Source organism: Euprymna scolopes, chromosome 10 (genome assembly GCF_053919585.1).
Source record: "Euprymna scolopes isolate OS-2025 chromosome 10, ASM5391958v1, whole genome shotgun sequence".
Classification (NCBI taxonomy): domain Eukaryota; kingdom Metazoa; phylum Mollusca; class Cephalopoda; order Sepiida; family Sepiolidae; genus Euprymna; species Euprymna scolopes.
In genome coordinates, this window is record NC_136491.1 from 72,777,762 (window position 1) to 72,794,270 (window position 16,509).

The following is a 16,509-nucleotide window of genomic DNA, read 5'->3' on the forward strand; positions in this document are numbered from 1 at the left end:
ATATAGATAGAGAATAGCATCAGCAGTGAGATATCTACTGGATCGATAGAAAGATCCCACCATTTTTCCAGCGGCCTTGGCAACAGATTTGATATACATGTTCCATTTAAGATCAGGAGTAATGGTCAAGCCCAGAAGCTTGTCAAAACTTGAGGCCTCCTGAAGACGAGAGCCATTCATTTCAATTGATGACAAATGTGGATTAAAATGTTGATGATGTAAAGAGAGAAGCTTGGTTTTAGATGCATTAAAAGTAACCAGCCACTCCTTTCCCCATTGTACTACATGCTCAAGATCAGAGGAGAGAGAATTGGAGAGTACTTGCTCGTTTACTGTCTTAGATGTGGTACCATAAATGGTAGTGTCGTCAGCATAAATGTCTACAAATGATGTAAGGATATGATTTGGAAGATCATTAATGTAGATCAGGAAAAGAGTTGGGCCCAGGATGGATCCCTGAGGGACACCGGCATTAATACTGAGAGCTTCTGATTTTAACCCCTCAACTACTACTCTTATGAACCTATCAGAAAGAAATGATTTAATAATTGAGAAGACTTTTCCAGCTATACCATAGCTAGCGATCTTATGAAGTAAACCTTTATGCCATACCCTATCAAAGGCTTTAGATATGTCAAGAGCAATTGCCCTAGAAAGATTGCCACCGTCGAGAGATTTGCTAATCCTATGCGATATAACTGTAAGTACCTGTAATTATTTCTATCTCCTCATCCCAATGCTCTAATTTGGTCCATCGTGATATCAAGATAAATTGATATCAAAGTATTTCACCCTAACCAGCTTGAAGATTGACTGAGAAACTCTTTCACCCTGATCTCCTGATCATGAATCAAGATTATCAATTTTATTCTTATTTTTACATTGTATAATATACAATTGTTGGAGTGAGACCCAAAGTTGTAAATACCATGAATAAATATTTAGAGCTATAAAGAACTTGAAGCATAAAAACTTTTACTAGAATGACTATATTCAGCATTAAATAACGCAAAAAGGATTGATATGTCACAAAACAAAACAATCCAATCAAATCAAAATTTAGATGAGTGTGAAAATACATTTCTTGAAATGATTTCAAGTGCATCAGCTGTCATTCTGAAATTAAATGAAGGATACATGTACTATTATGGCACTACCTGAACCCAGTATTGGCATTTTAAAAAAAATTTCTATAATTATAACCTGAATCTAATAAAATAAGTCTTCTTTTCTATTTCTACCCCTCACTCCCACCTTCAAGGCCGTGTTTATGGAACTCTGATGTGTACGCACACTCCATAGTATTATTAAACCTCACTTCATCAAAATGAAATATACTTATCCAAATACTCTGGTTGTCATTTTAGAATATATATTGTTGTGGTGATCTATCTTTTCTTTTCTTATGGAAATTGCTCCAAACAAGGATGTAAAGAGGTTAAAAAAAAAACTATTTCAAGGTCAAAAACTGGCCAATAGTAGGTGTTAGATATATAGATTCCAACCCAGAAAACTGCAATTCTTCCCCCTTTGTCAAAAGAATCACTCGAGGAATATGAGGACAAAATAAGGGGAGTGAGAGTTACAACACTGTAGAAAGTAAACCTAAGGTCCGCGTTCTACTCTCTAAAATTGTTGGAATAGTTTGTGATGTATTTCGTTTTGCATGGACAGTTTATATGACCACACACCTTTCGCAATATTATTGTACTGCACTAAATATTACTACCATTACCTGTTCCATGAGGTTCTCACATTTGTGAAAATATGCTGATGGGACTATATAGATATTTTTACTGTCATTTAGTGTCTCTTTTCAGAAGCTAAATTTCCCCTACCTTTTTTAAAGATGGTAAATATGGACATTTCCTTCCTTTTTTTTTTTTTTTTTTTTAAATTTTTGTTTTTAACTTCCTTCTCCTTTCAAGCTAACATATAAAGCAAAAGAAAAACTAAGCATTTTAACAGATTCATGTTTACAAAATTTGATCATTTGCGAATTTGATCCAAATAAAATGCTCCATTTTGAATGTTTTACTAACAATTTAAAGAAAGTTTTTTTTCTTTTTCTTGCATTCAACTTTATACATATATAAAATCAGCACTTGTACAGTTTAATGAAGACATTAAAAAATTTAAATATCGAAAAAGGTTACATTGTACGTATCTGTTTTGGACTGAAGATCTCCGAAAAAAAATTTCACTTAATTTGATCGAGTAGTTTTTTTATTTTTTTTAACAGCGGAAAAACACGTTTTTATGAGAGCACGTTGAAGTCAGTCATGTTGGAAGTTTGTGAATATGCCAAAGGGAGATAACTCCAGTTAAAGCGCCGACACTCGCTCCCCATCTTTAATACTAGCTTTTCTTCCTAAACATCGAACTTTTGCTTGGCATCATAACAAATTGTTTTTTTTTTTTTTTTTTTTTTACAGCAAAAAAAAAAAAAGAAACTACTTGATGAAATTAAGTGAAATTTTTTTTCGGAGAACTTCATTCTATAACAGATATGTACAATTTAAACTTTTTTCGATAGTTTCATATTTTAATGTCTTGATTAAACCGTACAAGTACCATAAAATCCAATCAACAATATTAAAATTATAACATGATTCTTGTTTTCTTTCAGGTTATGGCTTGTCACAAGATGTAAAGATTTTAAAGCACACGTTTCCATACATCTGTGCTGATGATTTTGTACAAATTATTGATCTACAGACCACAATGGATAAGGTGCGATTTCACTTTTTTCTAGTGTCCTCCATTATTTAAGATTACATAGAAAACAAATCTCCTGCAAATTTTCTTAAATATTACCTTTTTAAAAAATTTATTTTAATATTTTTTTTCCCTTTTACCTTCATAGATCTAAAGAATACATAACAATTTTATCATTTCATTAAAAACTAAACATGACTGTGACCCAACGGGTCACAACCACTGTCACTATTTATTCTACTTTGATTTAATTCAAACATTTATAAACTGCGACATATCTGTTAAAATTTTCTTCTTGCATAACTAAGAATAATAAGTCTCTTTACTTTTATATTATTACTAGCAAAGATACCCGCATTTTGCGCAAGACTTTGCCGTATGCTTGCAGGCACCCTTGCAGTAAGTAGATGTTGTAAGAGCAACTATTGCTTAAGGTGTTTAAAAAATTTTTTAACTACTTGCCTTGCGTGACTGAAATCCAACCATGAACTTTAAAGCAAATAGGTTATATCAAAGTTAACACTTATATTGTTACACATAAAATTGAAACAATTATAAAGAATCACAATGGTTACATTTGTTTTGTATCAGAAATACATTTCTATCAAAGATATAGCAAAGATACTTATGCTTTGCACAGGACTTTGCTGTGTGCTCCGGTCACAGTTAAGAGACACAGTGCAATATATTTTGGCTGATGTTAGGGACCACTATCATTCCAAATTTCATCAAAATTGATTGAGGAGATGGAGGTGGAGGAAAGTGATCTGATTCAAATTCGCAAAGTAGTTGGCCGGCTAACTCCAACTTGGTGTGCACCATCTCTAGCTGGGGGAGTTTATAAAGAGCCGCACCAAATATGACCTTAACCATGACCTTGAAAAATAGTGTGCACCATCTCTAGGTCAGAGACCATCATCATGTCAGGTTTGGCCATGATTGCTCCAGTGGTGTGGGCTGTAGGAGAGAATATGTGCATAGGCTATGACCTTGACTTTTGACTTGGAAAATGGTGGGCACCATCTCTAGGTGGGGGACCATCATTATGCCAAGTTTTAACATGATTGGTTCAGTGGTGTGGGCTGTAGGAGAGTTGTACACACACACACACACACACACACACACTAATACTTTATATATATATATATATAAACTAGCTGACTCATGTACTGGCATTGCCTGAAAAGGTTGATTAACTCAAATCTCATGCCCAATCCTGAACTATTGAATTATTTATTTTAGTGTTGGGATGATTGATCGGAATCAGGAATCGGAAAAATCTGAACTTTTAGGCGTATTGGAATCAGAAAAATTTGTACCTATTTTCTGATGCCAAAAATGATTCTTTTAATTGGCTTTTTATGTGATTTTGTTTAAATCAGTCTTCCACTGCTGGTAGTAATAATATTTATTGATTTTTAAATTACCAGTAAAGCTAAAACCTATACATCATCCCCTACAAGTGTATTTTTACTTTTGAGAAAATGGCTCCACAAACAAGGGGCGTGAGGAGGGGGGGAATAACAACTCTATAGTTAAATATTTAGAGATTTATAAAGAATCAGAATCCAAAATTTTAGTACGGAATTAGTAATTGAATCAGAATCCTCATATCTAATTACTTTGATTGTCCAATGTGAACACAGACTGCATAATGTTAATGTAAAACTACAACCAGAAAAGTATAGCCTTGAAGCATCAAGATTCTAGATTTAGCATTTAGTGGTCAGCTTTAATTTCATCAACCAGTTGTTGATTGATGACACACACCATTTGACTCTTAGGTGCTAGAATTGATCTCTTTATTTACTACTGAATTCTTTTAGTGATGAAACTATTAATGCAATATGTTGAGTGGTAATCTAGCAAACTCACCAGCTATTTGAGATGCACATGTTTGTAGATAATTTTACAGTGTTGATGTACTTTTACAAATGTGACAATTTTAAAGCAAGCATTGAGCTCATCGATGGTATTTCCATGTGGAACAAAAGGAAGTATGTGTCAGAAGTCACCTGATAATAAAAGGATGATACTACTCATCACACTTTGAGATCACACAATGCTCCATCTGGAGCTTTGAATGCTTTTTTATGAGCCACTGTACATTCATCCCATACGATCAAGGAACAGTAGTGTTGTGAAAAACAATTCTATATTATTTGATGAAGAATCATTAAATATTAAATGAAGGATCATTTTGAATTAAAATCCACTTGCTACTATGCATGTAGCTTGAGAAAAAGATGCTTACAATGTGTCAACAGTATGGTCAGTAAACGAAATCATCACATCAGGTCAAATGCGGTTGCAATCTTGCTTTGATGTTTGCCTATAAAAAGGATTCAGGTTAAAATAATTTTCAATCTTTGGTCATTTGTGGTCACTGTTTGACAATTGTTTAAAATGTTCACTTTCATGGTTTTATTTATTGCAAACTAGCCTGGGTGCCTGGCGTTGCCCGGGTGTTTGGAGGTGTGTGTTGAGCAAAAAAAAGTGGTAGGCAGGCAGGCTCGAACTCAAACAGCGAAGGAGGAAAAGAAAATGAAAGAAAATCTGACGTCTTAGCCGATGTCTCCAAGTTTAGAGTGAAGGAATTAATGTTTTTGGCCAAAGGCGCAAGCTTCAAAACTATACCGATTTCGTGAAAATCCGTTGCCTCTATCAAAAGTTTTTGTGGTACATACATATATTTAAACAGACGGATGAGATTTATATTATAGATTATCAATAAAATATTTAATAGAATTTAATCTTACAAGATTTTAATTTTGAAGAAATCTATTTAAAATGCCTTTTTGTTGTATGGTTTACATTATGGAAATACTTTAATCCTATTGCTCTTTTTTTAAATTGAACCAACAGTTGAGACACTTGGAGTAGAAACTAATAAAACTATTATCACAGCCAAACATTGTAAAGTGAAGATACTGTTTGCATATGTACTAGATTGTAGTGCTTATATATCATGTCAGTATTGGAAGATAACTGGGGCTTTAGTATTGGAATAATTGGTGCACTCCTATATTGTGCATGATTTCATTCTGTGTGTTTTAAAAGCCACAAAAATGAATTTTTCTTATACGATTGTCTCAAGTCACCAATTATTGGTGAATCAGTTTTTTGATGTTTGTGCACTCGCTGACCTTGAGGCATTTCAAAATATAAACTGTTTTTTTTTTTTTAAATTTTTTTTTTTTTTTTTGCTGGTACTTGATATGAACCAGAACATTTCAAATAAATTTGATTGGATAACAATATTTGCCGATATTTATTGCTCCAATTTAAAAAGGTTGGATCTTTCTATTATTTCATAATTAACTTTATAACTTTTGCCACATAATCTAATTCAGGAAGTTATGCTTTAATAGTTTAAATGAGGCCATAATGTTGTATAAGTAAGCAAAACATTTGTTGTACGAAAGGTAAAGATAGATCAAGCAAGGTTAGGTAGATTGTGCTTCAAGTCAAAGCTGACATCTCGCAGTCAAATATGTTGTCATTTTCAATATTGTCATTCTTACCTATGTACCATTGTCTCGTATCAAACAGTATTTTCAACCAAATTGCATCAACATCACCTTTAAAAGAATTTGTAGTTTTCTTAATCAAATAGTGTCTTCACTCACTAACACGACCAGACCTGAGCGGGTTTGTTTTACTGTACACAGATTCAAAAAAGTTGTCACAAAACAATTATAGAACAAGTAAATGTTATCAAGGGCGAGATAAGTTACTTTTCTACCTAACTGGATATGTTTTTAGCGTTTTTATTCAATGTAACATGTTTATTCAGCTTGAAAAACATACAGTGTTTACCGATGTATTGGAAAATTTAAAATGGCGGCCGACTCTTTCTCTGAGACAGTAAGTTTGGGAAAATGAGTTATAAATACTGTTAAAATACTGTTAAAAACCCGTCGAATATGTCAGCCAATGTCACGATAACATATATTGAGCGAGTTTCTAACAGTATTTTGTCTTGTTTTTTATTTATAACTCATTTTCGCAAACTTACCGCCTCAAAGAGAGAGTCGGCCGCCATTTTAAATTTTCCAATACATCGGTAAACACTGTTTTTCGAGCTGAATAAACATGTTACATTAAATATAAACACTAAAAACGTATCCAGTTAGGTAGAAAAGTAACTTCTCTTGCCTTTTGATAACATTTATTTGTTTTATATTTGTTTTGTGACAACTTTTTCGAATCTGTGTACAGCAAAAAAAACCCACATGAGTTACTGAATCTAATTTGTTCCTGTGCCTGGCCTCCTATGCAAAATTATGAAAAAAATTTAAACGTGTTAGCAATTTTTTGTCTTTCATTTACCACCAGTATTCAGTCTGTGTGCCAGTCCGCCCAACAGGTGAAGCCCTCCTTGATGCACAGGTACTGTGGTGGGTGCACTAGAACCTTGTCTTCACCTTCTTTTGGGGGTTGTTTTTGTACGATACTCCAGAGTGCTGTCTGTTGTATCTCAGGTGTTTCTCCATGCACACAGCACAGATGTGGTCAGATGAGGTGCCACAATTGGGTAGCTATTTTTAACTCCCTGGCAACACAAAAAAAACATATGGTCAGAAAACTACTGGTTTAGCGGTAAGTTGGTATATAGCTTTTTCGGAAATTATCACTATATCAGTAACTCGGTCTGGTAGGGTTAAATGGCTTGGAGCCATTATCTTGAACAGATAATCAGTCAATATTACTTTCAAGGATTGGTAATCCATTCAGTCTGGAAGAGATTAAAAAATGTGATTTTATTGATTTTCACTAAATCTCTACAAATAAAACTTTGTCGTATCATAATTTCGACGATTTTTTTCACATCTAGCATCAAAATGTCCAACTTTTTTGTTAACATAAACATGATGCTGACTGAAGAGTTAAAACTTGATTCATTCACCTAGATTATCATCAATTTCTGTATTATTTTGGGTTTGGAGTGATTTAATATTGTGTTTCCAAATTTTTTAATGAAAGTTGATTATTTGTACTATTTGGACAACTGTTCTCATCTTAGGTGTTATTTTTGCATTTTAGCCGATATAACCTTTGACCTTCTTCAGGTGTATCTTGTTGAAATTGTGAATCTATAGAATTTCGAATGGAGCTCTTTATTTAATCCACATGTGTGGCGTGTTCTTATTCCTTTAGCTATGATTGTATTCTTAGTATTACTTGTACTGAAGGTTGGGCCTTCCACCTCCAAAAGACTGTCGCTTAGGACTAATTAATACTTAGCATTTCTATCTGTTGCACACAATAAAGATTCATCAGTTACTACCTCTGCTTAATTATTTCTATTTTTTTTTTTTTTTTATTATATGAATTTCTATTTTTTTTCTTATGTAAATTACTTAAAATTAAATGAAACTTTTATCAGTTTTTTTCCATTGTTGCGTTGATATCTATTTTCAAAATAGTGTATAAACCTTTCTAAAGGATGGATACAAACAGAAAGTTCAATGTTTACTGCTAATTTTTATTCTTATTTTTTCAATATTTATGACTGATTAATAACCTTCATGTCTCATTTTTCCAAACAGAGCGTCTCTGTCCATAACAGAAAAGATGCGAAAGAGAAAATAAGGAAACGGAAGCATAAAGGCCTCAGTGGACTGACTGAAGACTATTTCTGCAAACCTTTGGATAAGACTTACCAAGTTTCCTGTTGGTCAAAAAGACCCTTAAGTAAATCACAGGTTTTATATGCAGGTACTTTAGACTTCTTTTTATAATTTCTCAGAATATATATGGCCGTGCAAAAGTGTGGACTGATAGACAAACTACTATAGAAATTTTTTTTTAACATAATTTTATACATTATCTCTCCCAAGTAAGATAAGATTAAGGATTGCATTTTTGGTTATAAATCAGCTAACATACTTCCTAATTTTCTGCAGAGCGCTACCAGAAGCGGTGACAGAGCAAATCAGTTTGTTCACTTTTATTGTTCTTCAGTATTTTTGTTGTGAAGCGATTTATTGAAATAAAATATAAGAAAAGGACATTATTGAAAAGTATACAATAAAAATTAACAAAATTATACAGATAAAAATAAATGTTTATTTGCATTTTTAATAAAATTAAAAAATAAGTTTTTATTTATCTGAAATTTTTTAAGAATTATGTTTATGAAATTATAAAAATGAAAGTTTTCTTTTTAATTTTAAAAATAAATATATTTTATGAAAGTATAATAACAAAATTAACAAATTAAATTATCGAAATCCAAATAAAATTTCAAATGTGATAAAAAAAAAAAAAAACGTATCCAATATATAATAAAAATGAAGGAACTGATTTGCCTTGCCACTGCTTCCGGTAGCACTCCATAGAAAAATTAGGAAGTATGTTAACTGACTATAATCACGTTTTTTCTTACAAGCACACCTTGTATGAGTAGTTTATTTTAGCAAAGCAAGAACTTTACAAACACTAAAAGACAGTGTTACACATTCTATGAGGAATTAAAACTCTTTTAATCAAAAAAAAAAAAAAAAATAAAAGCACACTCAATTAAAACTCTGTGCTTGAAAATGTGGAAAGATCATATTTCTACCATGTAAGATCTGTAAAGCCAAAAACAATCAAATCAAACCGAATACCATGAATAAATATTTGAAGATATAAAAAACTTGAAACAAAACTTTTAGCAATATCCCTAGATTTGGCATTATATAACCCAAAAAGAGTTAATATGCCATAAAAAGAAAGAACCAAACCAAACTCGAGTAAGAAAGTGTTTGAAAGAAAGTGGGCATCAATTTGAACAGTTATTGTATATTGTTATGTGGTAAGTTATTTATTTGTCCAGATTTTTGTGTCACCTTGTAAATTTCTAATAATATAATAATAATATATTTCTAAAATTCAAAATGGCATAATGGAAACATAAGATATTTACAGCTTCTCTTCTAATTTTCGGATTTTAATCATGTCAAAACACACTTTATTTCATTTTGATGGATTGATTGTTGTCATTCTTCTGATGAGTTAAGGGCAAAATAGATTCACTAGTTGATATAATAATTAAGTGATTGATTTTGCACTACGAAACAGATACTGTCAAAAATTGTAAATGTCCGTTGAATTAAAGGAATAAATTATAAGATGGACAACATCATGAACTTTGGAATATAGACTTTTGTCATTCATTCACTATATTGCTCTATAATTACATTGAACTTCTTAAATAAGGATTGGTATATAATATCTATATATATATATGTGTATATATATATATATGTATATAAAAAAGTGAACGTGTGTGTGTGTACATTTCCCTATGCAATAACTCTGTCAATTTTTAGTCTACAGACTCGAAATTTGATATATAGGGTACTGAGATTTGGGAAAATCGATGTGATCGGTTTTTGGCCAGAAATTTGGCGATTAAGGGGTCAAAGTTCAACGATTTGACTTTTGAGAACTCTACCAAACTCCTCTGACAATTTTGGGTCTACGCACTTGAAATTTTAGATATAGGTTCCTTGGACATGGATCTAACTTAATAACTTGATTTGAGCCCAAAACAATAAATTTTAAAGGGTCATACATAATAGGGGTCAAATTTTAAAAAATGTGACCTCTGCGGTTTCTTCCAAATTACTCAGACAATTTCTGGTCTAAATATTTGAAATTTTACATAAAGAGTATTCAGAAATAGGGCAAGCTTTTTTATCAGTTTGGGTTGAAAATTTTTAGTTACCAATATATAAATGTATGTATGTCTGTTTGCATGTCTGCCTTAGACTTTCAATAGAGGCGACGGATTTTACCAAGATCAGTATCATTTTAAAGTGTGACCTCTCATACGACAAATATCGAAAAATTGGCTAAAAACATTAATATCTTCCCTTTCAACTAGGCACTTTTCTACGGGGGGTGGGGGGCACTTTTTTGACCGATATTTTTGAAAGTTATCTTCTCCTTTAGATTGTCTAGCCTTTATTTTAAAAATTGTTGCTTCCGGTTTGGCGGTGGTTGTAACAGCATAAACGTTAGGTTTTACCCCATTCTTTTCCTCCTTTGCGGTACGGGTTTGAGCCTGCCTTCCTACTACCACTTTTTTTTTTTTTTTTTGCTCAACATACACATCCAAACACCCGGGCAACGCCGGGCTGAAATGCTAGTATATCTGTGAAAGTGTCTGTATGTGTGTGTGTCTGTGTACATTTCCCTACGCAATAACTCTATCAATTTTAAGCCAAGAGACTCAAAATTTGATATACAGGGTACTGAGATTTGGGAAAATCGATGTGATTGGTTTTCGGGCAGAAATTCTTCAATTAAGGGGTCAAAGTTCAACAATTTGACTTTTGAGAACTCTACCAAACTCCTACAATTTGGGGTGTAAACACTTGAAATTTTAGATATAGATTCCTTGGACATGGGTCTAACTTAATAACTTGATTTGAGCCCAAAACAATCAATTTTAGGGGGTCATAATTAGGGGTCAAAGTTAAAAAAAATTGACCTTTTTTTTTTTGCTCAGCATACACCTCAAAACACCCGGACAACGCCGGGCAATCATGCTAGTAAGGAATAAAATATATTTCCACAGAAATATATATATATATATATATATATAAACCAATAAGATTTTAAAAATGTTATAATATTTTTAGATTATCAAATTTGTAAAAGTTAGCAACTTCAACTGAAGAATACAAAAAAGAAAAAAAACAAAACTTTTTTCCCCCCAAAATGCAAAATCCTTAAATCCAGGGAATTCCTTAGATGATGGTCATTAAATGAAAGTGCATGCCTTTATATCTTAATTGTTGATCTCATGGTAAACAAATTGCATGATCTCTCAAAATTGGAACTCAACCAAATTAAGACAGCATATTTTGGAAAAAGAAAGAGTTTAAGATCCTTTCAGATAGAGCTATATCAGTAATAGATAATTGTAAATTGTACTTAGCATAACACTTTAGTTTTATGATATTAGTGATTCTCAGAAGTGTCTGATATTTGAGTAATACTTTGTGTTACAGATCGGTCAATATTACTTTCAAGGATTGGTAATGTCCTGAAACTAGAGTAAAATGTTAATTTAAGTATAATTATTTATATATTATATATCATTTAAAAATATTTGTTTCTAAATTATTTTCATTTTCAATGACTGAATTATTTTTTTCCTAATGATTTTATTTCATTAAGGTATGCAGTCTCAATTAACAAATTATCAGAGTATAAATCGATTTCTAAGGTCTAATGAATACTCTTGTGAAGTGGTGCCGCTGGTGAAACAAAAAAATTAAGAAATAAATGGATGAAAACGATTCTATTTAAATAAATAAAATGATTTATTTAACAATTTTACAACTGAATAAATTATAACTAAGGAGTATTTCATTGTTTGTCACTAAACCGATTTCAGTAGCATCTTTCATTTTGAATTTTCCTATGATTGTCTGAGCAGAGAATTCTGGCAGGTCAAATATACTTTCAAAATGTCTCTTTGTGAGGGAGATAACTTTACAAAGAGTTACCTCCCTTAAACAAATTTTTCTAGATGGAATTCGTTTATCTATTTAACAGATACATTCACTAAAATTTGATTGGCTGGAAATAAGTAACTATGTTTCTGTTAAATGTTTATTTACAATCATTAAAATATTTTCTTTTACATTTTTTAGAAATCTTCTATATCCATTTTATGATTGTAAACATTTTGTTTGGCAAGTTTATTATAAATTACTAAACCAATTTCATCAAGAATGACATTTCTTTCTAGGTAAAGCTTTGTTTAATATCAACATATATGATCTGTATAAATTATGATTTTTTTCCCTCAATTCTCCATGAGCATTAAAAATGTCTTTTTTATCAAAAAGTGTTTCGATTATAAAAAAAATGATTTTGTGATCTAAAAAAAAATAGAAAGTTTAATACTTTTTAAAATGACATGTAAAAACAGTTTTAATGAGTAAGTTAATTTACATTAATGTTTTGCATTAACCATAGTGATTAGGGTCTCAACATTTTAGTAAGATTCATAGTGTACCATTCACAGCTGAGAAAGATATAGTTTTGGCCTCTTCTTCCTGCATTTTAATTAATAGGGTATTACACAGACAAGTATAAACATAAGCTTATGTACAACACATGGGATTAACTGGTGTTATCCATTGGCTATCACCTTGCAATTTAATTTCTTATTCTATTCTTGAAGTTATTGAGACGATACTAATTGATAAAAAAAGATAAAATTGAATAAATTAAAAATCAGCAAATTTAATAAATTTTTAAAAAATTTGATTTTTTTTTTTTTTTTTTTTTTTTTTTTTTTTTTTCAATAAAATATCGGTCAAGCAATTGAGATGTAATTGTTATTTTATTCGCTTTCTACAATTAAATATTTAAAAAAAATTTTCAAATAAAATTTCCAATAAGGCTAACATTTCATTTTTAAAATGCATTGTTTATAATCAACAAACTTTGAACATTTATTTAGCTATTTTGAAGCCAGATTGAAACTTTTTTCCAAGTTTTTAAGAAGCAAACAAAATATTAATTCACTTTCTAAATAAAATAAGTTTTCTCTCTCTACCCCCCCCCATCTCCCTCACCTCCAACATGCATAACTTTAAGTTGAGATGGAATTTTATGGTTTCAAAATTAAAATAAAGGAAATAAATTTTTAGAAAACTTTTGGCTGATTGATATTTAAGCTCTCATTTTACAGGGAAAATCGCATGTACAAATAAATTAATAGGAAAACTCTTATGTATCGGGTAAAAATAGATATCTACACCAAAAATGAAGAAAAAAATCATTGAGTAGAATTTTAATTAAAAATACAAACCAGTTTTTTTGTATTTTTGCCGATCAACTAGTGATTAGACCCCCCCCCCGACAAAAATCGTGTAAAGCAAGGGGAGATAAGTCAGTTTGTTATTTTTACCAAATAATAATTAATAGCAGATTAGCAAAATATGAAAACTGATTTTTATCTTCAATTAAAATTCTACCTGATAATTTTTCCTAATTTTTGGTGAACTTGGAATGCGATTTTCACTTGTGCCCATACTGTATAAACATCTGTTTTCTTTTTTTTTTTAATTGAACAGCAAATCCTTTAAAACATATCTATAACTTTTCTTTTTCAGCCTTAGATGCCTTTGTATTGTTAGAGTTGTATGAAATAGCCTTGCAAACCAACCTTGATTTAAGTAAAGAGGCTAATGATCTCTCACCATTAGATCCACTGCTTCCAAACGATATGGATTTTGATGAGAGAATTGTGAGTATAATCATTTCGGACACAGATGATCACCTTCGCATGAACATTGCTTTTTTTTATAAATATTAATTTACATGATTATTGTATTATTATTTTTGTTTTTGTATTGATGAAAGATGTTTTTTTTTTTTTTTTGTGATTTAAGATTTTAGCATATGGGAGATATAATCAAAGACTTTAAATTAAAAGCAAAAAGAAACTAAAAGTTTTAAGATCCCAGAGATCTCCACAAAATCAACTAAAATAACAATTCACCAATTAGCAAAAAAGATGAAAAAGAAAATGAAGCAGCAAAAACAAAAAGTATCAGGAGTATACTAAAAGAAAAATGGTTGTGTAGTGTGAACTTGCATCTTTTTCAAAAATATAATTTAATAAATTCTTTTTTAAATATTTTATTTTAAAATTTTAAAAGTTATTTTAAAGTTTTTTAAAGTTTTAACGTAGATCATCATCTTAAATGATTTTCATTTATGCTATGTTATGTATGCATTGATTCTACAAAAATGTTTTGTCAAATTTGAATCTCAAATAACTTCAGAAAAAACTCCAGCCTTCCATTCTATGTCAAAATTTCCACTTTTAATAGTTTTACATAATCATCAGTTGCCAATAACAAATATTTTCAGGGTTTTTAAAAAATTTTTTTAATTTCATCTCTTCTCATAATTGTTCCCATCAATGTTGATAATCATATTTATGCTATGTTCAAAACAATATGCCTTTTACCCCCCCCCCCACTTTTTGTTTTGATGTAACACTTATATGGGGAAACTGATCCCTTGCTCTAAATTTTGAAATATTGGATTTTTCCGTTTGATTTCTTTTTACCAGTAAGTTTGACTGTATTTGCCTAACCAAAACAAAAATATAAAATCTCTATTCTAAGTTTTGTTATTAAAAAAAAAAAAAGGGAAAAATTGGCAAAATACGCAAATCGCAAAATGGTTATGTAACATGTTGGCTTCTCAATTTTTTGCTGAGTGTGTGGAAGTCTGTAAGGTTCACCAACTGACATTATTTTTGATAATCGTGTACCACAAAGCCAACATCTTTGTTGAGAATGCCACATTGCATAAAACTAAAAAGAAACAAGTGTCCATCTTCCGTTGAGGAATCCTCCTCCTCCTTGCATTTTTTTTCTTGCAGGCTGGTTTACAATTGAACACTTGAAAAACACAAAAACCCATTTTCATCACATTATTTGATAGTGCATGCACTTCTGTTTTATATGGTGTGAAAGTGGTGGTGGTGGGGGAGTCTGACCTCATTATCTCTACCCCAGTGAGAGCAAGCTCTGAGGGCATCCTCGTTACCCAGTCACAAAATTTGCTTGGACATTTTCATTCTAGCATCTGTAATTTATTTGTTTTCATATATACCTTAACTAGACCATAAATGACTTATTTTTTAATTTCACACAACTCATAATATTGCAACAATGTTGCTTAACTCCGGTGATCTGATGGGAACCGGTGTGTCAACGTGATTATACCATATATTTAGCTGTTGGCTGTGGGTGGTGACCTGTGGTGGCTTAGGACAGGATAGGCATCCGTCTATTTCAGCTTTTATGTAGATTAGGCAGGAAGTTGGAAAAACCTGATGTATTTTTCTATTTTATTATCAAAACTTTATTTCTCTTTTTATTTTCAACGTGATCAACCCTCAGCCCTGATCTAGTATCTATTTAGCGATAGATACTAGATGATGGTGGCTGAGGGTTGATCACGTTTAGAACAAAGATTATCAATGCCAAAGAGGAATGTCTTTCTGACAGTGATGCTTCTCTCTCTCTCTCTCAATAAAATTCTCTTCTAAGAGTAATGCTTACACTTCCAGTGTGAAATTTTCTGAGAGCAATGTATTCTAATTATATAAATAATTATCCTGCCTATCGGATCATATTCGACGACTTTATTTGGCATTAAATGACCCACAGGTGGTTGATATAGGAGAGAACTTGAATGCCTACCTAGTAGACACTATCCTAGAATGTCTAAAATGTCTAAAATCTTTCTGTACAGCGGTTTACCAGGGCAACCTAGCATAAGGACACTTTTCCCTACAAGTAAACCCTGACGAAATATTCACAATCACATTTCGTATTCACAATCCAAATAAGATCTCTACACTATGGCTAATCCCCACTGACTTTCACAAGGAATGATCCACCTTCTCCAAGTAGTGTTACCTCAAATAACAGTACGAAGCTGGGTACTCCATCAAGCTAGATGAATTCTTGTCCTGGAATCCATTAAGATCAAGAGACCACAAGAAAGACATACTATAATATGCTTAAATGGTTAATTAGGAAGAGGAAAATTATGTTCTCAATTTCTTTACTAACAAAGTAACAGTGATGTAAAGGAGAACTTTAATGGAATATTCGAATATTTATGTGTCTCATGTACAGATCAAGTGTTAGCCCCAGGAAGAGGGCTTCTTGATTTCTAAGAACTTTAACTGAAGTAAAATGCAACAAAAACAGTCGATATGCCATAAACTAAATCCCAATCTTGTTGCAA

General features: G+C 31.4%; 1 protein-coding gene across 1 annotated transcript in view; it reads left to right on the forward strand.

Moving 5' to 3' along the window:
* Nucleotides 1–16,509, forward strand: part of LOC145286104 (exonuclease mut-7 homolog) — a 69,845-nt gene that overhangs the window by 39,573 nt on the left and 13,763 nt on the right. Inside the window, exons 11-13 of the mRNA XM_080134796.1 lie at nt 2,630–2,733; nt 8,271–8,439; nt 13,848–13,981. Of these exons, the coding sequence (XP_079990922.1) occupies nt 2,630–2,733; nt 8,271–8,439; nt 13,848–13,981 (407 nt within the window). The remainder of the gene's footprint in view (nt 1–2,629; nt 2,734–8,270; nt 8,440–13,847; nt 13,982–16,509) is intronic.